The sequence below is a fragment of the Semicossyphus pulcher genome, unplaced genomic scaffold (genome assembly GCF_022749685.1).
Source record: "Semicossyphus pulcher isolate SPU_LCO1_2020_fin unplaced genomic scaffold, fSemPul1.0.p SCAF_12, whole genome shotgun sequence".
NCBI classification, from domain to species: Eukaryota; Metazoa; Chordata; class Actinopteri; order Labriformes; family Labridae; genus Semicossyphus; species Semicossyphus pulcher.
The window spans coordinates 22,013,935-22,041,304 of record NW_027211626.1 but is presented as its reverse complement, the minus strand read 5'-3'; the positions used below and the strand labels follow the sequence as shown (position 1 = coordinate 22,041,304).

The 27,370-nt window shown below is 41.9% G+C and overlaps 1 protein-coding gene across 3 annotated transcripts in view; it reads right to left on the bottom strand.

Moving 5' to 3' along the window:
* Positions 1-27,370, bottom strand: part of LOC138588307 (spectrin beta chain, non-erythrocytic 1-like) — a 122,900-nt gene that overhangs the window by 54,900 nt on the left and 40,630 nt on the right. For 2 of the 3 annotated variants that reach the window (XM_069658342.1, XM_069658343.1), the window contains exon 2: positions 26,001-26,318. In XM_069658342.1, the coding sequence (XP_069514443.1) occupies positions 26,001-26,154 (154 nt within the window). In that variant the 5' untranslated portion in view covers positions 26,155-26,318. Of the gene's footprint in view, positions 1-12,889; positions 13,723-26,000; positions 26,319-27,370 lie in introns of those variants that run through there. The other variant, XM_069658341.1, reaches the window with a different exon arrangement.

Genomic DNA, 27,370 nt, shown 5'->3' with positions numbered 1-27,370 from the left:
TGTTCATTGTGAGCCTGTTATTTATTTGGTTGCTGCTCACTGTGCTACACATTAAATAAAATACCTTTGACCTATGACCTACCTTGGTTATACTGCTGACAGAATAACCCAGACAAAGAGGAAAACGGCTTAAATGATGGGAAAAAAAGATTCAGAAGCATCCAAGTGCAGCAAAAAAAAACTGAACCAGCTTAAGAAGCTGAAATGTACTTTGGACCCAGCTTTGAGGAGGCCGTGAGGGCCAAACAAACCCAGGTGAGGCCTCATCTTCAGGATGGACACAGAGTGACACACTGACACAAAAATGTCCTCTGTCCAAGAGTGTAAGAGTGAGAGACGAGGAGGAGGAGGAGGAGGAGAGCCAAGACAGCCAAGACTCTGTGTGTCTGTTAGTGGAAACAGATGTTTGATATGTTCGGCCTGTCTAACACACACACACAGACACACACACACATACAGGGACACAGACGCACACACATAAGGGGCTCTGTTCAGTCTCTCATGTCTGTGGTGTGTTTCCACATCCAACCCAGTTTTGGGCCATTCATGGAGGATCACATGACATTAACCAAACACACACACACACACACACACACACACACACACACACACACACACACACACACACACACACACACACACACACACACACACACACACACACACACACACACACACACACACGATCATATAACCTTATCAAAATACACACTTCCAGTTTTGCAATTCCAGTATTCCAGCATTCCTGATGTCCCACAGGAGGAGCAGGGAGGCCGCCGAATATTACCCCCACAGAGTGTGTGTGTGTGTGTGTCGATCTTTTGCTTTATTGTTAACTCAGCTATTAATCATCATTATTAATGTATTCATATAATGTGTTGCGTGTTCTACATGTACTTCCTGTATCGTATGTATCCGTCAGTGCCTAACAACACGCTGTATGTCTTGTACTTTAAATCATGCAACACAGAGAGACAGATAGTGGGTACATTTTTGCTTTTCATGCTTCTGAATGATCTCAACAAATCTTCTTATATCATGAGTATTTTCCCCCTTTTATACTGTTGTTATGAATAATTCTACCTGAGGAACTGGTCAGACACAGCAGCGTTTTATCATCTGAAAAGGCTAAATAGAGCAACAAAATCAGCGACAATAATGACTGTAATCAGGAAATACTTCTGTCATGTCAGGCTGCAGCTTTGTGAGAAGTCCTTGTTTTTTTTGTTTTTTTTAAATGGTATTCCACCGACTAAAAGAATCAAAGTATTGGCGCTGTGGATTGGCAATAATTTGGTGATACGATACGTATCCCGATACAGTGGTTACAATTCAATACATTGCAATGTTACGCGATACTTTAAGCTAGTTGATGTATTGTATCTCATGTTCAGAGAAAAGTAATAAATATTTAACAAAAGTAGTAAAAATTAAATCAAATTCTGTCTGGTAAAAGTGTATTTGGATCGATAGATTTTTTTAAAGAATTGATACATTATCACAAAGCATAACATCGCGATACTCAAGTGTTCCAATATTTCCTTATAACCCTACCAGAGACGGTGAACAGATGGATCAATGAAGACAATAACGGTTAGGTGTTGTAGATTATTAAGGATCTTTCCATATGCTATGATCTGATATTTGTTTTATTTTTGGGTGCCATTTTCCTTTATTACACATCTCACAGCACATTAACTTGAGGTTAGCCTCCAATAGATACGTGACACGGGAAAACCGCTCTGCTTAAAGTAAATGTAACCAAAGCATTTCTTTGATAGTATAAATGGAAGTATGTCTAATCCGATTGTGTATAATATCTGTGGAGAGGGCTGTCAGTGAGGATCTGCTGTGGCAGAACGGTTTGGAGAGGATTTTAAAGTCTATTTTCAGTATCCACAGAATAATTTCAACATATAACATCATGTTTAAAATGAGCTGAAACTTCTCCTCATGAGCAGGATACTGAACAGAATCCATAATGTGGCATCATGTTGCTGCTGAGCAGAGAAACTCAACGTCCTGCAGGCAGACAGCAGGAGACAGGCGGCTCCTTTCAACCAATCACAAGCCACAATACTGAGTCTGTCAGAGCGGCGGCCAATCACACTGACCTCTGTCACTGTGTGAAATATGAGAGCATGGAAGTGAATGAGACGCACACACACACACACACACAGTGCTGCAGTGTGTTCCCATCGGAGAACGTGAGCCAGGCTCAGAAACAGAGGACTATTGAGAACACACTGACTGACTGCCTGACTGACTGGTTATCAGCCTGTTTAACTGACTGAAGCCATATGTCCTGCTCACTCAGCCAGAACTGTTTCTCAGTTTATTTTAAGAGTCGGGTCTCGGCTCTTTAGTCTACAACTACAAGTTAATTGCTTCAATTAAAGTGTTTGAGGTCTCTGAATGCTGATCATTCATTTTCACCTCATGCCTGTGTTAATCATCTATTTTACAACATGACCTGGGGCTTTTACTGCAGCGGTTCTCAGACAGGAAGACGGGCTCCCCATGGAGCAAGCATGCAGAGGAGAATAGCATTTGAATGAACAGGATTTGTCTTTGTACTATTTATCCTGCCGTATTTATTTTTCCACAAGAGTAACAGTCAAAACAGTAGGCAAACACTTTCAACATGCATTGTGTTATTTTTTTGCAGCATGTTAAAGGGATTGTTAATCTTTTGGCATTTGGCACTTCGTTGTTCCCATAATATTGTATTTTCTTCACGCGCAGGCATGCAGGGCCGTTGTGCAGAGTGAGACATAGCGCCGAGGGAAAGGTCTGACGTCAATGTGAAGCGGTGACAAAAAATAAAATACAGCGTACACCCAAACTGAAATGTTTGTTTATACTGTATGTAGGACTGTTTCAAAGCTCCTAGGAGGAACTTTCTGTTTGTGTTGATTTTGGCGCCCCCTGTGGACAAAGCTGTCCCTATTATCTCCGGTGATTTTGTCCTGTACATCCTTAAGTGGTTGTTTTTAACAAAAAAAACCCACTCATATGTATCACTCACTTTAATTTTTTGCCCTGGAAATATAAACAAAGGCAGCATGCAGTTAATCACCTCGTCTGACACCGACCCCCCCGCCAGCAGTTTCAGGCATTAACAATAACTATATAGAAATCATCAATCTTGTCGCTGATGGTCTGGTTTGCTTTTTTAGGTCATATAGAGTCATCAGAATTAATTTCAGTCTGTTTCATAAGCAGCAAAAAAAGTCCTCACAGGAGCTTTAAGTGGCTAAAGTACATGGTACTTATGGCCCCGCCTGCAGCGGTGCTTCGCTCAGCTTCCGTGCAGGACCTCCGGCCAGCTTTTGCCAGCTTCTCCTAACAGGGACCGTGCTGTTATCCACTGTTCAAGTACACTTACTATTGTTAAGTACCTCATACAAAAACCTGAACTACCCCTTTGACAGATGACAGGAATGTTATTGTTCCACAGCAACATATGCATGTTTTTGCTTCCAGGTCTCGTTAGATAAATTGTGATTAATCTCAGGCAGGTTCTGGAGATAAGAGCAGAGTCTTTGTTTCTATGATATTATTTTTGGACATAATAATATCAAGGGGAAAGTGAAAGTAGATTTAACATTTCCCTGAGATATGACTACAAGAAGGAGAGAGAACTTTGACCAACCTGCAGGTTTGAAAAGTTATAAGACCTCAGCTCTAAACTAACTTTAGACTCTTTTGTGTATGAATTTGTGTTTTCTTTAGCATGACGTTAAATAAACTGAGCGGAACAAAAAGGACTTTTAATGGGGGATAAAACCTGGTCGAAAGTCTTTGTTACTGACCTAAAATGACCTAAACTGTTGCAGTAGGTGGTCTCATCCCTCTCTGATGATCTAGCTACAGAGCATGTAAACGTCCTTGAGAAAAAGACACACAAAAGCTGCGTCTCCCAACAAGCGGCTACATTCAAGCATGACACAGCAGAAAGTTGTGAAAGGAAACACATCATCTCTAACAGAGCAGCCGAGCCCATTTAACATTTACATCCTAATACCAGTGACGTGCGTTTTCCTCAACTGTCACACCTATTCGGGGCGAATCTTACAGGCCATTCCACCCACTTTCACATCAGCTACTTCTGATATAAACCAGTCTGTGTGTTTAAATATGTGTGGGTGCTGCTGTCCTGCTGTTCCCCTCACTTTCTGACAGCTCAATAAAGACTCCATGCCTTCCTCCTTCCTCCTTCTTCCCCTTCACGCCGCTTTTCTTCCAAACTCATCAGCACACAAACGGCTTTTCAGGCTCGCTGTCACAGAGGAAGCAGAGCTGAGTTACAGCGCTGTCACTTTGTCTCTGCTGTCAGCCAGCAGGAAACTCAATGCTGTCCATATAAATCTGATTTTCTTCATTACAGCGAGCATGTTAACTTCACCACAGTGTCTGCTCGCTGCCGGATGACTGAGATTCCTCATCGCTGAGGGAAGTGTTTGTGTGTGTCACTGTAATGCTAATGAAATAACGTCAGAGTGACACAGACGTACATCATTACTTAATAACCCTCCTGCAGTATTACAGGGTTCATTTGAGCCTCAGTCATGTAGACAAAATTATTCTTCATCTGTTGAAGACGCATTAAAACTGAACCCAGTGAGACTGATTTCACCACATTTCTTCGATCAACACAGATTTATGGATATCAGTGATTCAAAGCTTTGTGACAGAAGCAGAAGACGAGACGAGTGTGGTTACACTTGGAGCTGACTTAGAGGTTTGTCCTGGTTTCAAGATGCCTTTCAAAATATCTAAATTGTCACATTTTTTCACCACATTTAAAATAACAATCAGCAATAACTGCTGTCTAATGCGGAGCTCTAAGAATCAACTGTAAACCTCTCACACATCACTGCACTCTGTATTCACTCGTTACCTGGTCATCACTTTCCATGAGCACAACATTGCACTGGTATAAATTCATTTACAAATCCATGTTCGGACTGTTGCCCACTTACTTATCCAGCTACATCTCACACAAACAGTGCTGCTGCAGCTTACGCTCCCGGTGCTTCATCACATTGTCCACCCCACCAGCCCGTACTGAAAAGGCCTTTTCCTGCTCTGCCCCGTCAACTTGAAACACACTACAGCAGAACTTAAAGCTCAAGCTTAATTCCCCTCCAGGGAATTTTAAGATACTTTTAAAACACCTGGAGAGAGCATCTGTATGAACTTGCTCATGTCCCATGTCACTTTTATTGACCATTCTGCATTTGTCACTTAATGATTTTATTCCTGCTTCCTCTGTATTAAAAGTCCTGTCTGTCTGTAACTCTGTGTTGATGCTCATGTCTAAGCAGGTCTCACTTGAGAATTGAGAAAAGTTTTACAAACACAGGAAAGATGAATGTGTAAAACACACCAAAAAGCAGGAAGTGGAAGTTATGACTAATATGCACATTTTTATTTTTGTTCATTTATCGCATGTCTTATCTTCACAGCAGTATAGAACCATTTTATCACATATCGCAGAACTTCTTCCAGGCTACCGGTACTTATTTTCAGCGCTAACGTACAGTAGATGTTTATCATGTTCCTGTCAGTATGCTAACTGGTTAGCTATAACTCCAAGCATAGTCAGTCTTCCAAAGAGACCAGAGGGCTTTCTGCTTCCTTGTTCAATGACACTCCCAACGTGTGGAGGAGTTATCCAAAGCTGACTCTACTGCAATTTGGCAAACATCCCTTTCACAAGATGACATCAGATGTAGATTATTCGTGTTAACTCTGCAGGTAAAAAGGCCGCAAAGAGAGGACTCTGTTGTGCCCCTGTAAGCCGGTGGATGAGCCGTTTGTGAGCGGGGAAAAAGCTCAAACTTTTAGTGTATAAACAAAAGTTTCACATTTCCTAAATGACACTTTAGGAAACAACAGAAAAACAGATAAATTACATCAGGGGTTATAAACTGATGTGTTCCCAGTGGGCTGTGGTTGGAGTGAACTTCTCCTTTTTAAACCAGATATTTACATCCTGTAAAGCTGAGGACACACAGACACCTGCACACACACACACACACCATCATCATCATCATCATCATCATCATCAATTTATTTTTAGATTTTGACTTTATGATGTTTTTCTCTGTTTTGGCTCACATAGCTCCGCCCCCGTCCCTGCTGCTGTGAGCATGCTCAGTGGAGCGTTCAAATCAAAGACTCCTTTCATGATGCAAATCTGCATGAGGACCAGGACGGCGTGATAACACACACACACATACACAGAGTGGTTTCCCTGTTCTTCCTCAGACTGTCACACACTCCTTCCTGAAACACTCGCTCATGTCACCTTCTGCTCAAACACTCGACAATAACACTCTCTCTCTCTCTCTCTCTGTAACCGACACTGCTCGCTCCACCTCAGCTCATGGTTTCTAAAATTGTTTCCATGTTGGCAGCGTATCAGGAGACAGAGTGTCATCTAGAAACATCTCACATTATAAGACGCATTAGACTAAAGATGTTGTTCTTTTACATACCTACAACAGATTACATACATTTAATGATGAGGCCATGCATGGCGGACTTTTTAACTGCAACACTTACTGATAACATTGACAAACAAATGAAGCAGACATTTCTCACTGTGTGAAGTCTGTATTATCATTATTTATTCATCAGTATAGGGAATGGAAACAAAGAGCTGCCTCGAGCTGGAGGAAAGTAAAACCACACAAGTGCACACCACGCATTAGAAAATAATATCAATGATTTATAGACCAAAGATTAAGACAGCAGAAATGATATCCCGGACATGAGACATCAATTTAATATGCTGAGTTTTATCTCATACAGTTTAATAAGTTAATTAATGGGTGTAAGGTTTATACTGTGTGTTTATGATATAATAATCAGTTAAGCTTCTCTGAGTGAATTTGCAGAAGACAATCACAAAGTCATTTCGGACTGCAACTCATACTATTAGGACTGCACTATACTGGAAAAAAGTGACGTTGTTTTGGTGTACATTAGTGATGCAAAATGAGAAAATGGCGATTTGCCCCAAGCAACAATAAAGTAGCAGCATAACGTGTTGCAGCTGCTTTGCCTCACAATCACACGTCCTACATACATTGTATACAAACGCATACAACACTTACACAAGCGGCAATTAGTAGTCAACAGTAAAAATCAGATTGTTTTTTGCTCCACTAACTCGACTAGTTTCACAACATAACTGAAACTGGACTGTGACATTCTCCTGCACACCTGCGTCTACAGCTCACCACAGATCAGCTGCTTTGTATGTTGTATATTTGTATATTTAATTTATCATCAACCAGTGAAATAAGAGTGTGCTGTGTGATTCAGAGGCACCAGCCTGATCACTGTAGACACACACAGTCTGCTGTAACGTTAATTAACAGTATTCAGAACACCTGGCTGAGGCGGAGTGATACACAGAGTGAAAAGTCCCAGTGATGTTGTGCTCTATAGTCATGGAATACCGCTTATCCAACAGATTACTTGGTCAGAACTAACTGTTGTATAACTAAATACTATTACTTTCATTGTTGATTGATGAATCAATTATTTTTTCCTAATTATTAATTACTTATTTGGTCGATAACATGTCACACAAGAGGTGAAAAATGTTGATCAGTGTTTTTCAAAGCCCAATAAGACGTCCTCAAACACCTTGTTTTGTTTATAACCCAAAAATGTTCAGTTTACTGTCATAAAGGGGGAACAAAGCCTTAAACTTCTTTTCAAAATAATACATCAAATAAATTATTCAATATTCAAAATAATTTAAAATAGTTGCCCACTGATCGATTAATCATTTTTTTGTGTGTGATTTTTCTATAATAAAGTCATTATAAAGAACTAAAATGACGTTTTTTTAATCATGCATGTGAAGACATCATCTTCAGATTATGTGACAAGCAGCTGAGAGGAGATCACACACTCCTCCCGCTCTGAACTCGACACTGATCGGCGAGGATGACGAGGAGCGGAGCGTTCCTCCTCCCGCCTTTGTGTGAGTTTTATCAGGACCAGACGGCCGAAGCTTCCTTTTAATTTCACTAAGAGGATGGAGGGAGGGAAGGGGAGGAAGGAGGGAGCAAGGGGATGATCGGGGCAATGACAGACGCCCTGCAGAAGCTCATGAAACATTGATGAGGTGGAGGAGGAGGAGGAGAAAGAGGAGAAGGGAAAGGGAGGACAGAGGGGTGGATTAACACCTTTTAGACGAGCAGAAAAAGGAGGGATGACAATGTGGTTTGGACATTTTCGTGCCTTCCAGACCATGTTGGGCACACCCCCTCCCCTCTGTTAATCCTCACCCCCACCTCCCACACGCAGAGCTCGGGGGCTCCCAAACCACCAAGACGTCTGCTGATTGGCTGGCTCAGGACAACACAGGAAAAGAGGGGGATGATGGGAGCAGAGAGGGACGGTGGTTTTGTTTTGAAAGCATGGCTGTGTGTGTGTTAAATGTGATCTGATCTCTCAGGAAGGTTAGCGTGTTTTAACGTTCTGCAAATTAATGTTTTATCTGTATTTTAAGGTATTTTCTGTCTTAAACTGTAATATAAATGTAAATGTGCTGAAGCCCCGCCCACAACACATTTCAAAACAAAGGATTGGAGGCTGTTATTGATTGACTGTCTGTGCTGTTAAATGTTCGCACGTGCAGCAGGAAAAAGACTTTTGTACATATATTTATATAAGAACATTTAAGGCACAAAATGCTGGTGTTTCAATTTATAATTCAAAGGCTTTAATCTGAACATGCTTTTATTGTAAATGTCAAAAAGACGATAAAAGAAAATATCTTCCGCCATCTGTCTGCTTGTTCCACCATCATCCATCAATCTCTCCATCTATCATGTAGATTTTCACCATCCATTCATTAGGGCTGAAAATATGGTCGCTTTATTTTTTCCACATATTGCTCAATATTGATATTTATCACAATATAATTTGATAAAGCTGTCGTGCTTAAACCCTGAATAAGGTCAGTGACTCTTCGGAGGGCAAAGGATGTCAGAAGGGCTGCATGTCAAGCAGCTACCAACATGTGCTTGTTCTTGATAAGAATTCCTTCATGAGCCAAATTATTCCACAAAGCTGATAAAAACACTTAAAAAAACACTTTGGTAGAAACAGGATGTCCAGTAAGGGGGGTGCTCGACAAACAGCCACAAACTTCCATGCAGTCATGCTAATATTTTTAGCAACGGTTAGCTAAGTTTTGGAGGTTAATGCTACTTCACTTTCACCATCGCTTCTGTGCACTTATTTATTCCTTCCTTTCCAGAGGTCATCCACTGTCTTCACCGGTAGCTCCAACAAGCTTTGTGGTCGGAAATGTGTGTGGATTTTGTCACATAGCTAAAAACTGAGCGCACTGACCAGCTGTGTGATAGGCTGTCAGATCGATCCATACCCAATAAACAATGGCGTAAGTTATAATCATTATCAACATACAGTTTAACACTTTTTACCTTCTATTGGTCTATTCGGTTCTCTTATCAGTACTATCATCCATTCAGCTGTCTCATCCATTTATCCATGTATCTATCTGTCTATCTATCCATCCCTCTACCTGTGAAGTGGTCTGTTTTTCTATCAATCCATCCTTTACTCTCTATAATCAATGTAGGTATTGATCCTTTCTCCATCAATCAAAATGTTTATCATCCATCTTTCATCTATTAATCTATAAACCTTTTTATGAAGCTATATCTCCATCCATCTATCCATCTGCTGTCTATTTATATGCCCATATTTATCCATCCATCCATCCATCCTTGGGACTTATTAGGAGGTTTTCTCATCAGTCAGCCCGCACTATTTAAAAATCTCCCATGAGCCTCTTCAGGAGGCGATGTGATGACTTGTTTCCCTGTGTAATTGCCTGATTTCTAACGGGGGACGTTTGCTCGATATACTCGCCTTAACGAGGAAGAAGTGCTGCCCCGTTCACTTCTGTCTCCTCCCTCTCTCATCCGAAGCTCTTTGCAGTGCAATAATCACCAACTGCGTCCACATTCATCACCCCACTGGGAATTGAACCGACGGTCTTTTAGCAAGCGAGGCGCTGCTCTTAACCACCTGAGCCACACGCGACAGCACGTGAATTTATAGGCTCTGAACACGCCTGCAGACCTATTCATCTGTCTGTGGGTGTCTGCGCTGAAGAGCAAAGGCCTTCAGAGGAACAGCAGGGTTTTATAGAGACTAATGGTTCATGAGTACCTGAGGTTTGAGGACGCTCCAGAAACAGATTACTTCTCAAGGCTATCTTCAGATCGACCAACCAAGAAGAGATGATTCGTACAGAACCACATTGCAAAGGCACCATGACACAACAACCACCTTTCAGTGCTTAAAAAGAGAGCAAGACAACTTTTAGACCTCATGAAAGAGTACATGAAACTGTTCAGCCACCATATGTAGAAGTTAAGAGGATCCTTTCTAAGTTTTAAGTCAGAGTACACCCTTTCACTTCACCAGGCCTTCAAAATCATCTTTCTAACTGATTATATCCAGAAATCCAAGCTACGTACAACTAGCCGAGAGCTCAACATGTACTGAATCTAGATCTAGATTTGTGTTAAAAGTAGAAGAGCCTCCAAAGTGTCTGAAGTGTTTTGTAAAGTTGTGGCTGGATGTTTGGCTAGTGCCGAGGCTCAGCGCTACATTTCGCTAACACTACTTTCTTGGTGATGGCGTTTGATAAATAGTTCTTCTCATGACACGTTTACTTAATAGATAATAATTCGTTCAGATAACTCTATTGAGGTCAAACAGCAGATTGTTTCTGATCTGTGAGTTGATTCAGTCTCAGAAGACTTGAATCTACGTTCTTTCCAACTTCTAATCAAAAGTTTGTGTTTTCAACCTTCAAAGAAAGCAGCAGCTGTTATCAGGTCGGTTTATGTCTGGATTCATACAGTGACAAACTTTCTTAGCAGACAAAAAGAGTTCATAATATCCATTAAAACCTTTAAAAACTGTCTAACCTTATTCTCAAATCCTCCAAATACTTCATACTTTGCTTCAGCTGTCAACGGTTAACTTCATGCTTTGGCCTGAAGCTACTTTAAACTGTACTTTGGCAGCAAAAACACAAGAATCTGTGAGATACTCGGTATATAGCTCGACAGAATTGCATTATTTCTAAGGAGTCGTAACTTTTAAAAGGTCCTTTTTACTCCCTTTGCCCCAGGAAGTCTGGGGTCGCACCGCTATACACCACTTAAACACACCCACGTCTCAGCACAAGAACACTTTATGATCCTTTAAAGACAACACACCAGATAATCCACCTGTCTCCAAACAACACAACAACCAAAGTCAAAACTTCTCTGATAAGGCCTTCGATGACATAATGTGATATGTTAGAGATCATCTAACAATGTGGCGTTTCTCTGGGAATGAGCCCTGAGGTGGCGCTCGTTAATTAATGCCCAATCAGAACACAGGAAGCATTCAAAGTCAGTTCAATGTTTGGGGAACCTGTTGGGATTTTTATGCAGAAGTACGGGGGTTTTAAATGTCTAAAATCTGGATGAACTCAACAAACCACCTGCTGGGAACACCTTCACCTGGCCTCGAGCCAGCGAGACACTTTCAGTTATGAGGGACGACTCTGAAGGTTTGTGCTCGTCGATGAAGCATTAACCTTCAGCTAAATTCAGCCTGCCGATACATTTACACTCAAGTGTTTCTCTGTGGAGAAAGATCTAAGGTTAAAACCTTTTATTGATGACAAACATCCATCGGTGAGCTTTTTATGGTTAGTGTAAAAGATCCCTCAGTGAATCCTCTTGTGCCACTTTTTATATACGACCGTGCATACAAAGAGTGATGTTCTTTGATGCTATATTTATGACTTAATTCAGGAAACGGTTTGCAACCTTCAATAAATGTTGGAAAGATTAGGATGTATCGGATCAGGTGCAAGGTCCAGTGGATGTTGATCTTACGAAGAAATGATGAGCACTTGTGTAAAACAAGCGTCTTCATTCATTATTAAAACCAGCCGGCAGCAACAGAGAGAAGTGTATGATCACTCAGCTGGTTGTCCACCATGCTGGAAACAGTTAAAGGCCTCAATAACTCCAGAAACAGTCTGTCTTTCTCATAATCAAGGGTCTAAATGCAGTCACACACATGGATCAGGCCCTCATTACAGAGCGAAGCATTCCTCAGAAACTGAACATGAAAAGTGACTAACAGCCAACACCCTGGAGGCAGCAGGGTCGCTGGTCAGATCACAACTATGTGAGGAAATGTGGGTGTGCCAGCTGACTGAGAAACACGCACGCCATCTCTCAAGACCCTTCAGCAAGGCACTGAATACCCAACGACCCAGGCACTCACTTTTATCAGTGTGCCTGTGGATGTAAAGCAGGGTGCGGCTCTGCTGATACAGGGAGAGTTTGATGACATAAGGTCAGAGTACATTTAAATGCACTAATGATCCCATTACAGCTGCTGGGATTGATGAAACGTAACTTCAGTGACGAGTTTAAATGGTTAAAGACCAGATTTGAAGTTTCTTTACAAGTTTTCAAAGACCATATCTCAGTATATATTTTATTTTTATAACTCAAGGGACTGAATTTAAGCGTGTTCAGACTTTACGTCACGCCAAGTTTTATGTTAAACTTATGAATTTCTCAGGTAATTCTCTCCTTTCACTTCAGGGACGACTTTTTGTTGCTCTGATCCCCCTAATTGAAGGGCTTCGGGCTCTCACTCTGGACCTCCTGAAGACATTTCTAGTTCTTTCTCGTGTTTCCGTTCCCTGAACATCAGTGCTATGCAAACTACACTGACTGTATCCCTCAAACAAAACCACCAGGTTCTTCCTTAGGATGCTTTTACAGATCTCCTCCCGTCTTACCTTGGAGCTGTTTGAACCTCCCCTCCAGCTGGTTGTAGTTGAAGGCAGCCTGGCCCGTGAATCCAGGGCCAGGGCTGGGCCCCCTGATGGGGCTGAGGCTGGGGCTCGGACCCCTGACGGGACTGCCGTGAGATGGGCCGGGGCCAAGGGACGATGGGGAGAGGGGAACGCCATAGTCCATGGTCGGGGAGAGAGGGCCGGGGAGCCCGCTAGTGGCGCTCTGAAGCTCCATGATGAAACTCCAGAGAGGACGGTGAAAGGTTTAGAGCAGACGCCTCCACAGAGGCATCGAGGAAGGAAGAAGTTTTAGAGTTTCCAAGTGGATCAAACTGTTTCCAGTAGAATCTAACTGTCGTGAGTTTGAGCTTCCCTGCTCGAGTTTCAAGAGTATTAGGTCGCGTCCAGGAGGATAAATTTCAAGAGAATTAACTTCTCTGCAGCGACGAAAGCTTCAGTTTAATTTCCAGCAGGATAAATGTGTCCAGGAGAATAAGCCCAAGTTTAAAAGAGCACAAAGAAAGTTCCCAGATGTATAAATGAGCTGCAAGTTATCTCAAAGTATAAACCTGAGGTTCAAATGTAGAGAAATAATCCCACTTTCAGCTGCAGTCTCAACAGACACTTCCAAGAGAGCAGGACTGAGGGCGAGCGACATAGGAGATGAACCTCACAGTCCCCCTCTCTCTTTCTGTCTCACCAGTGTGGCAGCAGAATTCGCTGGCTCAGCAGACGCACCGCGGCGACGGCGGTGGCAGCATCATGCTTCTGTTTGCTCCCCATCCATCCATCTGTCAGTGTCTTCAGATATCACACCTCCCCTCCGCTCAGGAATCCACTCGTCCTCCCCCCGCCGGAGGAAAGCAGCACAATGAAAAGGTGGAGCAGAGGAAGAGAGTGAGGAAGAGGAGGAGGCAGAGAATGAGAGCGTGGGTTCGTCCTCCAGCGTGCAGCAGCAGCAGCAGCAGCGGCGGCGGCTCGCAGACACTGAGAACACCTTTCAGACAGAGGGAGAGCTGAGGGGGGAGGGGCTGTCAGGAGGAGCAGCTACTCCTCCCGGCGGCCAATCACAGCCCTCACTTTTAGAGGTGATGTCATGGACTGTTTAGCATAAGGGGCGGGCGTGAGAGAAAGACAAACAGAGAGGGAGAGAGAGAGAGCTGATGGCTGTGTCTGTTCACACTGAGGATTAAATCAGTCAATCCTGTTAAAGAGCAATAAGAGACTGTAGATATGTAAATATGAGCACAATTTTTACACATTATCTAAATATAATTTTATGATGATATAATTATTTTCATAATGTTGTAGTTTTTTATTCTTTTTCCCGGATTTAAGTTGACAAAGATTGAAAATGATGTGAGCGTTTAACTTTCTTTAAAGCAGGAAAAGGAAACTGTGAAATAATGTTCTTCTACTTCCTGGTTTTGCAACAATCCACTCATTTTTCCAAGAAGAAGAAGACATACTGTATTAATCCCCAAGAGGAAATTCAATGTTTCACGCTGCTTTTACAAACACACACACACACACACACACACAGGCCCGAAATACACACACGCACTATGTCAGAGTGAGGGGGCTGCAGATGGACAAGCGCCCCGAACTGTCGACCCCAAAATAACGTATGTGCAAAACTCCAAAACCTGCTTAAATGTAACAATGTGCAGAGTCTTAATGTTCAGTGTTGCTACATACAGTTATGTATATTTCAAATATACACAGAAGTAAAGCATGAATATGATCTGTACCCAGTTAATATACAACAGATCTATAACCATATAAGTGTTCATAAACCTACTTTAACGTAAATAAAGCACATTGATAAACTACCAGCAGACAACGTCACAGAGAACAGATCCTCTCTTTTGTTTAGCTTCTGTTTCTGCTGCATCGAGCTTATTAGTGAGGGTTTCATGGTACTTAAACTGTGAATATATTAAGACTGTACCCGAGTTTAATCAGATTCGGCTGTTCAATACAAACATTAAACTATTCCTGCGTTCTTCTTTTTAGTTCAGCTCCAAAACAAACTCCTTCATCAGCCTATGTCACACGTTTTCTATAAGCTCCGGCTGTTGGAACAAGACCAAAGCATTCTAGCCGACTACTCTCCTATTGTTTCCTGTCATTTATTTGGATGAAGGATTTTAGTCATTGTGTATTTGGAGAAACAAGCCGAGTCAAGTCCCTCCTGTTTTAAAATAAAGCTATAAATATATCTGTAAAGGTGGAAGGTTTTTGCCTGCAACTGAAAACACTAAGTCAATGTGAAAGTTATTCATTCGTTAAATGTATGATGACATATACGGACAAGTATGTAGCATGTAAACTGATGCCACACACCACAGCATTTATAGCCAAACATAATGTTCAATGCCTGTCTGTATCTGCAGGCTGTCAGACAGCAACAACAAGCTTTATGCACAACAAACGCAGAGTTTATGTTTTATAAAAGAGTGTGTGTAAGATGTTGCAGAAAATGTTAATCATCTCAGAAACTGACTGAAAGACAATTCACAGAGGGAAGCACACACACACACACACACACACACACACACACACACAGGAAGAGGACACATCATGTGAAAATGCTCATTCTGCTTCTTTAATTCATCCTGACACTGTGGCAGCACCGCTCCGTCATGCTACTAAATGTAATGAAGAGAACATAAGGCCGTGTGTGCAGAGAGGACGAGACGTACCGAGAAAAGGAAACAGGGTGGAGTGTGTGTGTGTGTGTGTGTGAGTGCGTGTGTGTGTGTGTGTGTGTGTGTGTGTGTGTGTGTGTGTGTGTGTGCGTGCGTTCGTTTGGCTCAGGATTCCGGCATTTTTGTCCGAGCTCATCGCTCACATGCAGACGTCCAAACATCCTGAGAATATGTGAGCTCTAATATTAGACCCTGTTGTGGAGATGTTCTTCCTGTCTGAGCCCTGCCGGCACTTCCTGTTTGATCTGTGCTGTCCATCAACAACACACAACCTCACACAAACACACACAGATACCGCCAAACACTTTACTTTAACCCGCAGGTTTGGGAAGAAGGTGGAGACGCAGGAAAATTAAACTGATTGGAGGAGAATCAGCTTCACTTCCTGCAGAACCGCCTGGACACACAAGCAGCAGCAAGGAGGCAAAAGTTCAAAGGTCACGGCTTCGAGGACAATACACGGAACAAATACTCATGCGACCCTGAAATAACTGCGGTTTGACCAAATGAAAAACAGACAGACACAAATGCATATCAAACATGAGCTTAAACTCCACTTTCACAAACAACACAAGCAGGAAGTCGCACGGAAGAGGTCAAAGGTCACAGAGAGTGTGTAGGAGTTTTTTTCATTCACTTCCCAAATCACAAACGCAACCTTTCACCGTCTGATTAAAATGACGCCAACTCCACCCAGAGATTGTTTCACTTTAACTCACACGAGGCAAAGGTCGCACAAACGCTGTATTGGAGGAAAAAAAGGACCAAGCACTGATAAGATTGGTTGTTAACGCCGTTATCTTGAGATCACGACTTAATTATATTATCATCCCGAGACGACAACATAATCAACCTGTAAGTAATTACCCTGTTATTACTCATTATCAGAGATCAGGAGTATTGATCCTGATTGGTCGACGTATCAGACTCTACTGCTGAACCACTGTTCAGTTATGAATCGTCCCAGACAGTCGAGGCAGAGATCTTAAAGGCTGAAATCAAGTGTGATTAAACGATTCAGAGCTCTCCAGATGTTGAGGAAAGAAAAGTTGTTTTCCTGTGATACATTTTCTGTTTTGTTTTTTTGGATATTTTTTGGGCATTTTATTTATAACAGCTGAAGAGAGACAGGAAGTATTGGGAGAAGAGAGTGAGGGGATGAAATGCAGCAAAGGGCCGAGGGCGGGAGTCGCTGCTGCTTCAAAGAGCTGTGGCCTCTGTATACGGGGCGCCTGCTCTACCAACTGAGCTAAACCAGCGCCACTAAATTGCCTTTTCATGTAAAGAATTGTGCCTTTTGTTCTCTGGATAACTCAAAAAAAACCTGTTGTGATTATAAAACAAGCTTTGTTTTCTCAAGATAGAAAAATGACCACAAGCCTTGCTGTTCACGGCCTCCATATACTGTAAATGAACATTTCTGGCACCCTAAAACTAAAGAAAAACACTTTCAACACTTTTACTAATTTATGATAATAATCCATATTAGTCTTATACTTATGTTCAGTGTTGTGTGCAGAGGAGGAGGTGTGTTCACAGCTCTGACTTCGTTTCTGCTGCAATTATTTCCTGAAAAACTTTAAACTCGATCTGATTTCTGACAATACTTTTCTTCAAACATTCTGAAAAAAGGATTTTCTTGACTTTTTCTGATAAAAGAATCAACAAAAAATCTTTGTAAGCGGGTAAACGAGCCGTTGACAAGCTAAAAAAAAAATCATTGACAATAAAAAGTCTGAAGACACGTTTGTTTTGTTTCCGTTAACTAGACAGGACTAAAAAGTTAACGGAGGCTGTCCATCATATCTTCAAAGCCTGAAGTCTCAGTTAGAGATAACTGGTATCACAAAGGACTTTCTCTGTGAACTCAGGCTTTCTACCTCAGGCTCTGTGCGCGCTCACAGAAAAAGGGGCGTTTTACGCGTCATTAGATGCTTTTTCCGCACAAAAAGAAGCGATCATCGGCTGTCTGCTTCAGGCTGACTGTTTAACTGAGAAGCGACGATGAAAAGTTCGGACTGAGCTGAAAAACGCCAGAAAAAATCCAGCGTCCTGAGATGCTGAGGTGTCCTCATCTCTCTTTTACTGTTTGGATGATCTGAGGAAATTTAAAGTGTTCATTTAACCTGAACCAAACTGGTTAAAACGAGAAGAGGTTGAGAGAAAATGTTTTGACTGAAAGAAATGAATATAAAGGGTAAAAAAGACTACAATGTGACTAAAGACTAAATCTGAAACAGCTGCCAAAATGAACTTTTAGAGTATTTTAAACCAGGCCGAGGTCACCACCTGATGTTTATAAAGCATCTTCATTTGTAAAAAATTATGTGGGAAAAAAAAACAGAAACCTTTTCGGCTCCCAAATGACCAACATTACAAGCAGTCATCAGTGCACAGGTCAGAGGTCAGAGGTCACAGCAAACAGGCAACAGATGTAGAAAATGTCCCTGCAGCTGACAGTCGGAAAGCTTCTTTATGTTCTGTTGATAATGTGTACATGACATCGCGTTCTGTGCTGCCTGCATGCTGAGCGTCACGCCGCGTTTCCTGCCGTCATCTGGCTTCCTCGTGGCTCGGCCCCTCAGGGCGGCCCCGACATCGAACCAAACGCACCATTCATCCAGCCGGAGCAGAGTCAGACTGCTGACACCGCTCACAGTCTCACAGCAGACGCCTCGGGGAGGAAACCAAAACACTACGAGTTCACTTTTTACTGGGTCAGAAGCTGCTGCTAAACATCACAGCTTTTTATTGTGATTCAGTTATCTGAAAAGATCTGTGACGACACCTTACAACAAACTTTGTGTGTGTCCAGGGTTCAAACTTGTGTCGCTGCTGTGGTGAATTTCACACCGGCATGCCGACTCACCCTCCTGACCACACAAAGACATTCCTGTGAGGTCAGAGAAACAGCAAACAATGGGGCCTACGGCGGCCATGTTGGATGACAAAACAGTCAGACACCTCGAAGGTGGTGAGAGACTTTTCCTTTCTGCTGTAAGAAATGACCTGAAGTTCAATGTATAGTGCTGTTCCCAGTTTTGTTGGTATGTAATTTTCCTTCTCAGTTAAATGTATGCTGCTAAGAAAGAAATAACTAAGACAGCAAGAAACAGGACTTTAAAAAACTAAGAAACATCTAGATATATAGGCAGGAATATGAGCTAACTGAAAGAGAAAAATTACAAGAAGAGTAGAGGAAATATAAGAAAACAAAAGATGGCAGAAGAGGAGGAAGAAGAAGATTACTTTCACTTTCTCTGATGTTTTTTTTTTTAAAACCACCAACACATTTAAAAAAAACAGACACACCAACATTCCCAGCATTCCACCATCTGGTGCTCTGAACAGGAAGTGAGACACTCACACTCCTCTGTGTGTGTGTGTGTGTGTGTGTGTGTGTTTCTCTGTGGGGATCCTGGACTGTTCCTGGATCTAATTATGGATTGGCTGACTGACTCGTCGTCACTTTAAAGCTTCAGGTTTTCTCCTTTGATAGATCAATATAAACTCCATTAAAAATACTCAATACTCGTTTACTACTTGATAACGTCTAATTCACTTCCAACCGACTAAATATTGATGAGTGACATAAAAGCTGCCTCTGACTTCATGATGAGATTTTACCCTTCAGACGGTTGTTGGATTCAGGTTAATCCTGTGGAAATGAAGCCACTCAATTTTTATTCTCTTTTTTTTCTATAAATGATCAACAATCAATCAATCAATTAAAGTAGCTTAAACAATGTTCATTTCTAGTTTCCACAGAGCAGAAATTTGTCTTAAATTACTGATTGTAGTATTTTAATATATAACAGAGAAAAACTCTGGTCGGACCTTTTATTTTTACAACTACATGAATAGAAACGTTCGTTCTGATCAGACATGAGTGATATTGAACACAGAGAGACATCACTTAAACGTGACTAGACAAAAGGTGAATAACTCTGTAGTCACTAGTAGAGGTGGGAATCGCAACGTAACTCACAATACGATACGCAATACGTGGCCCATGATAACAATAATATTACGATACAGTGATTATTCTGGCTTTTTGCCTTTATTAGACAGGACAGATAAAGTGAGACAGAAAATGTAGGGAGCAGAGAGTGGGGGATGACGTGCACCAAATTGATCGGGAGTCGAACCTGCGATCAGTGCAACAAGGACTGTAGCCTCCGTACATGGGGCACCCGCTCCACCAACTGAGCCAAACCAGCGCCCCAGTTAACATCTTATTATGTTACTCGAAAACTTAATGTGGCTGGCTTTACGTTTCTCTCAAAATGTGTTGTTGGAAGTAAATTGTACACAAACATATTTTTTAGCAGACAGGGCTCCCAACTAAACAGGACAGTTTCAATTTCAGCACAATTTTTCTACAAAGGCAACAAGACAGAAGACTAACGTGTCTAATGTTTACTTTTCAAGGTCCACTCTTGACTATAAATGAAAACAGGAACTATATGATCAAAGAATTAGCTTAGACTGCAAATCTGATCAGACATTGAAAGCCAAATCTGGGTCAGTGTTGAACATGTATCTGCAGATAGTTTCACTTAAAGATAACAGTGTTTAATAGCCATACTCAGAAAGCCAGGCTAAACCGTAAAGCTTTAGTGTTTTCATGGAAGTCCCGGAAACATGAAACAGGAAGCTGTTGTAACTCGACTTCATATATTCCACTTTGGCCCAAATTTTAGAGATCTGCACACCACTTTTGATTCACGTTGTCCAGGCTTCTGCGTGTTCATGGAGCACAGTTGTGGTGGTGATGCTCTAAAACTTGTGTGATTTGGCAAACAGATCAGAAATGGTGACGTGATGTAGGTCTCCTGCTTGGGTGTAGCAAGTTGTCAGGTGAATTGATTGTCAAAGCCAAACTAATGTCATGTTATTTTTTTCAGTTGAAACTTCACTTTGAAGTAAACCAGGAACCGTTTGATAAAAGGCTGACATAACTAAGAATCAAAGTCACATTTAGGCTGCTCATGAAGTTCGATAGAAGTGATTGGCCTTCACAGCCTCCACTCGCTCCTCGAACCACCTGTCTGTGGTTATTCTGAGCCGCTCTGAAGACAGATAATGGACTGAGTTACCAGAAAGAGCTCAGGGCCGCAGCAGCCACGGTCACACACTGTCAGGAGCCATCAGTTTAACTGAATCATGACTGCTGTTAAAACTCAGGCTGCTCTTGTTGTCAAGGTGAGCTGCAAATAAGTGAAATTAAGACTGAACACGTCAAACTTTATGATAAAGAAAACACATTCAGACACCATGTAGAGACGATGCACAGTGAGAGCTGCTGCAGTTTGATTTGCCATGATGTCAGTAACACACACACACACACATACACACACACAGACCAGAAAAAAACCACCCACACACACACTCACTCCTTCTGTCTCTGCCTTCACTGTAAGTAGATCTGCCTGCGTTTCCATGGTGACCGGTGGTTTTGTGTTTCCCAGCATATCATATGGAGGCGTAACACACTTGGATCTAACTACACACACACACACACACACACACACACACACACCCACCCACACACACACACACACACACACACACACACACACACACACACACACACACACACACACACACACACACACACACACACACACACACACACACACACACACACACACACACACACACACACACACACACAGCAGTAGATGTTCAGGTCTCAGCATCAGTTTTCAGGTGAACTGATGGAGCTTTGAATGACTGAAACTCACACTGAGCTGTAAACATTACTACAAAATAAAAGCCTGATTAAAACGATTTTTGTAACTTTCAAAATACAGAGAGCAATTTGATATCTAGAGTCAGTGAGTGCTGACAAAACTACAGCTAGAACAACTACACCTACTCCAGCTGTAGTTGAAATGTGATGTCTTACCGACTGTTGCAACAACAGCTTGTACAACTACTTCAACTTGCTGGTTATTCGGTGATCTGGTATTCAAATCATTTACAGCACAAACAAAGAACACTCTATTTGTAATCTAAGGGAGGAGAAGGACACACACACACACACACACACGCAGCCTGTATCACATACAGTGCTGATTCAGTGTCATCACCCCACACATCCTCCAGCCTGCTGAGCTCAGCACCAACAGGAAGAGGCTGCACCAGGGAGGAGGAGGAGGAGGAGGAGGAGGAAGGCTCAAACTGGACATTCAGACATTGCTTGTCTTTTAAACATCAGTAATAGAGCCTGACTGTCAGCAACACGTCTCTGATTAAAGGTTTAATATGAAAAAAGAGATAATATACAGTCAGTGGTCACTTAATGAGGCATACATGTACAACCTTTTGCAATTTAAAGGAGCAATTCGCCCCTGGAAAAAGCCGCTGTCAGTCAAAGCTGCTGTTCTCTGTAATCGATAGAAGCAGTAATATTTGAAATTGGCGCCATAGCTGTGGAGACAGTTGTACAAACAGCTTGTGGTTTCGCCCATTCTGCATTCCTACAACACCCAGCGTGCATTGCGGCCCTCCCTCTGAAAGGAACAACCCAGCGAAAGACGCTGGAGTGAAATACAACTGTCTCAGAGCGGTACAGAATCTGAAATACGACGAGAATATACCGGTGGATTGTCTAAAAAATCTTCAGGTCTGCAGTCTACATTTCAAACCTGACGATTCTGATCGAGACATGACATCGGAGGCGTGCGTTCTAGATTGAGGAAGTGTAGTTTAGCGAGCTCCCTGGCCTCCGCCGTGTGGCGCAGTTTACGTAGTCTGGCGGAGGTTTGGAAGACGCAGATAGCGTCCTCCAAAGGCACAGAGCATAATTGCATTTTTTTCCCGACCATAATGGCATTAGCTCCCCGTAACAGCATGATAGGACTGAGGTTGAAAATTGGCGAAGTGGCCCTTTAATGCGGCAGAGTTAATCCTACCAACAAATTTTTAGTGAATGTGTATTTATTACATACATTATGGTAATAACATTTGGATTCTTCGTGTCATTGTTTTACAGTCTTCAATGCCACTACACAAGGACTGCTGAAAAAGCAGATCATGTTTAATTACAAAATACACAATGACGGGATTTTTGTTTTTCATTTATCAATATTCAACACAAATTATTTTTTTCCTCCTACACTGGACTGACGCCAGGAAGACACACAAGCTCCGCCCCCTTACATTTAAAAGCACATTGACACGCACACACACACTCACCATCAACCTTCTGCATATTTAACACTGGTGTGAATTATTTAGTGAAGTGGGACACTACTGAGGCAGTCGGCCATCAGGGTAAAAACAGCAGGCGAGGAGAGAGGTAGAGTTACTGTAACACACACACACACACACACACACACACACACACACACACACACTTACACATTGATCCATGTTTCAACCAAAATTAACATTGTTTAATGCAGAATATTGGTATCGTAATATAAAAAACTGTCTATTTCCAATTTACTAAAAATATTTAAATGATGAAAAAAGGCTTAATTAAGCACTATAACAAATCTGTTTCATATAATTTTATACGACTGTTTTATAGTGTTTTAAAGTGCTGAAATAAGGAGTTCATTCAGTGAGTGGTCAACTTTTACAACAGATTAAGTGTCAATTATCAAATAAAAATACTATAAATGGACATGTGGTATCTGTTGATTTCAGTTTGCCTTCATTTAAAGATTTAGAGCAACAAGTGAAGGGAATTCGAAGATCGATCTTTTAAAATATATGTGTAGAAACGTGTCTGACACAATAGTGAGGGAGACATGCCCGGACTCGTTTACTGCACCTACTACGGAGACATCAGTGATCACCGATGGGCTCTTTTTATCGTGTGTGTGTGTCCATGAATATGTAAGTTAGTTTTGCACTTATCTTTATGTTACTCTCTGTTAGTGTTGGCTTTGGACCGAGTGTATTTTCTGCATGTTGTTATACAGTATGCCTTTCCCCATAGTCTCCCATGGTATTGTTCTTCGCGCTATGAGATCTCGTGGCCAAATCTCGCACAGAAGTTGAAGCCCAGTTTTTTTAATCAAACCCATAAGCCAGAAGTACGGACTAAAAATCTGAAACTGGACAAAAAGTTCATAAGATGTTTAATTCATAAAATTGTTAATATTAAATAATTAAATAAAACGTACATGCTGTAACTTCTTTGGGGTCAATTCTTAACATTAAACATTTTGATAATGCACCATGTTGGAGGTGCATTGATATTGTAACTGAAATAATCGGGACCCTGTGAATCGGAAATTAAATTGAATTCAGAAATCCTTATTGATACCCAGCCCGAGTTAATGACTATATGATTTATCATGGAGATGATGGATTGAAATTGCTTTTAGGACTATTGAGCTGTATTGTAACAATGTAGTCATATTTGTCTGTTTCAACCTGTAATAATGTCAGAAATCATTGAATTTAATTTACTTCATGGATGCCGTAAAAATGCTTCTGCAGGGCTGCAGGAAGTCTGACCAGTCTGGATCTGACCAACAGAGAGTCAAACTCTGTGTGTGACTGATCGTAAATGAAAGTGTTTCTTCTGGGTTTTATCCAGACTCCAGACACTTGTAATGAAAAGTGTACCAGGAGTCAGAGGTGTTTAAAACTCCTCCAGGCTGGAGCTCGTTAATAAGCCTTGTTAGCACTCGTTAGCTGAAGATTATTAACAGGTGTGAAGGCAGAGTGATGGAAAAGTCTGCAGAATATAGTCAGCAAACATCCGTGTGGGTGGAGTCATTAACTGTTCTGTACCAGACTATTTAGACACGCATTAACAAGTTCATCAAAAAATGGAAGCAAGATGGACGTGAAGTTTGATTTTCATTCTCTATCAGACTGTTGATTGTTTCAGGAGGAAGAAATTCTAATGTTGCAACTTGATTACTGAGAGGGTTCATTGTTCTCTGTGTTGACACAAACTCTGCGACCCCTCAGCTCATGAAACCATTCAGACTCACATTAAGTCGACACATAAACACACACAGGATGAAGACAACCCAAAGATACGACAACAACAGATCACAAATCAGATGTACCACTGTGTCCTGTTTCAACTAATCCAGGCTTACATGATGTTTACCAGATAAAATGATTCAGCGACCTCTCATCCAGTTAAATTTCTATAATGTCACATGCACAAAAAAGTAATTATACCCTTATCAAACATTAAAGGAAAGTCATAATCTCAGTTAAAACTTTCTCACAGTTAGAAAACACAGTGTCTCAATTCAGGGGCTGCATCCTTCGAAGGCCACAGGCGACAAAGGATGCTTCTTCCGTAGCCTGCTAATGCTGCCTTCCAGACAACTTTGAAGTCGAGTTCTTCCAACCTCCGACTAGAAAAATTGCTCTGGAATGTCATTCAAAGTCGGAGTTCCTACTTTTGAACTCGGGGCAGATTCATCTATTCTTCACGAGAATCAGATGTCTGACATCACACAACAATGGCTGCACCCATGGAGAGGCACATCGTTAATGGTAAACTATCAACTGAAAAGCAACGTAATATATATTTGTCTGCATTTAATTGACATAACTACTACTATCATATAGTAACATATGTTCTGCATGAAAATGTTTATAAGAAATGTAGCTAATGTGATAAGGTAGCTGGTTACTATAAATAATCTCTGAAAGAAAGAAACATCATTTTGTCACCGTCGGCCATGTTTTTTATTTACGTTTAGCCCTGTGCACCTGGAGTTCGGAAATTTCTACTGGGAAGTTCTCGAGTTCCCAGTTGTCTGGAACGCAGCATAATAGGCCCTACTGAAATGAGACAGTCTGGTCCACGGAGGATTTCCTGTTTGCGTCTCCAGCTGTTCCCGCCCTTACCCTTGCGTCCTGTTGCCTAGCAACAGGGTGTTAGCTGGCTAACTAGCTAACTTAACGTATTATTTTAAAGATAGTGTTGCGAGGTCCTTTTCGTTTTATCAACATTTGTATCAATTGAGCTGAAACCAAAAACGTACATTTAAAACTTGTATTACTGTATCCTTCGTGGCCCGAGAAAAGGAGGACTTGTTAGCCGTCCCCGCTGTGACGCAATCAGCCTTCAAGTACGTCCTTCGAACGATGCAGCCCCTAAATTGGGTCACAGCTAACATCCTAACACGCCTAATGTTTTTAAATCTACTCATGATATTCTTTTTTTCAAACAACAGATTCACAAATTTAATCCAACATCTTTTAAAGAACCTTGTTGGCTAGATGAGAATAACAGGGTATTTTTAGCCTGACAACAGCATGAAAATCTGGATTAGTTAAACCACATTTCAAGAACAAGGCCCAGGATGACCACCAAAAGCTACAAATCAGTGCTGATGAGCTCTCAGGAATCCTTACAGGTTGTTAAAGAGCAAAACAGACATCAAACATTCATCCATCCGGCCTCTTACCTGCGAGGGCTTTGATGCGCGAGCGCTCGAACAGGCGTGCCGAGCTGTTCTCGTTGTCCCAGTCGTCAGCGTCCCAGCGGTTGTTGACGCCATCTGTACCGGTGTACTGCTGCTGGATCTCCATGTGTTCGAACTCCGCCGCCACTTGCGTCATCTTGACCTGGCCTGCGACTCCGCCCCCGCCGCCGTCGCTGCTGATGCTCCCTCCGAGTCCTTCCACCTGCCGCCTGCTGCTGTTAGCGACGGGACCCTCAAACGCACGCCCTCACACACTCTCAGACCGGCTCTGACTGGCAGGCCGAGAAGCTCGTCCAAAACCTGCAGACATTAAAACACAGACAGAGACAGGAGTTAGAGGAACATACTGTAACTGTGGCTAAAATATCATGTATGATTAAATACAAATGCAGCTTGGACAGAGAAACAACAGAAGCCCTAATCATCTGCACAAATCCAGCTTCATTCAATCAGTCAATTTCCTGCAGCTCCAGCATTTACCAGAAAACTTTCTTTAGTGCTTTAAACAGTTTTATTTGTTTCCCTTTAATTAGTTTTCACTGTTATTTGTGTTTGTTGTGAAGCATCTTTTTTATGTTCACTTAAATCTTAACACTCAGACAATATCTCTCCGTGTCACTGGGAGAAACTGATGATCTGTTCATGTTAAATGTCAAAGAGAAAAAGCAGCCTGCCCTGCACTGTTGTGGATGTCACGTGACCGTCACACTGCTCTCTGATTGGCTGCAGGTTGGTTGTTGCAGCCTCTTCCTCATCTGCTCTGAGTTTATTCCTTAACTAACAGAATGGTGCCTCCCTCTGGACACAACACGTCACTACAAGATCCAAGAATCAAAACACCCACACAGTTAAGAGCTGTGAGGCGTTTAAGGACCAAAGGAACCTGAAACGTCGTGCAGAGGGAAACCTCAAGTTCAGTTTTAAGGGTTTCCTGATACAATGAAGACATAAAGCACAAGTGGCTCAAGGTTACTGCTGATACTACTAAAAGCCTCAATCAATAAGCATCCATCTATTCTGATTCAAAATCATTGTAGATTCATTTAACTGTTTCAATCAGTATAATCAATTTGAACTTAAAAAAAAGTTGATTTGTTTCTCCTGCAGCAGTTTCTGAGTTTCAAAAAAAGAAAACTGTCGTACTTTTAATTTCCTGTTTTCTGAGCTGCAGCCGGTGTGCTCTCTTCTCTTAAAGAGTCTGAGCAAACAGAGCAGGTAAACAGAGAGCAGCGAGTCAGCAGCACGACTCAGCACCAACAGTCTGTTTGGACCCTGCAGTCAGCAAACGGCACCATGACTGTGCACAAACACACCGCAGCAGAAACACCAGACAGACGGACGGAGAGACAGAA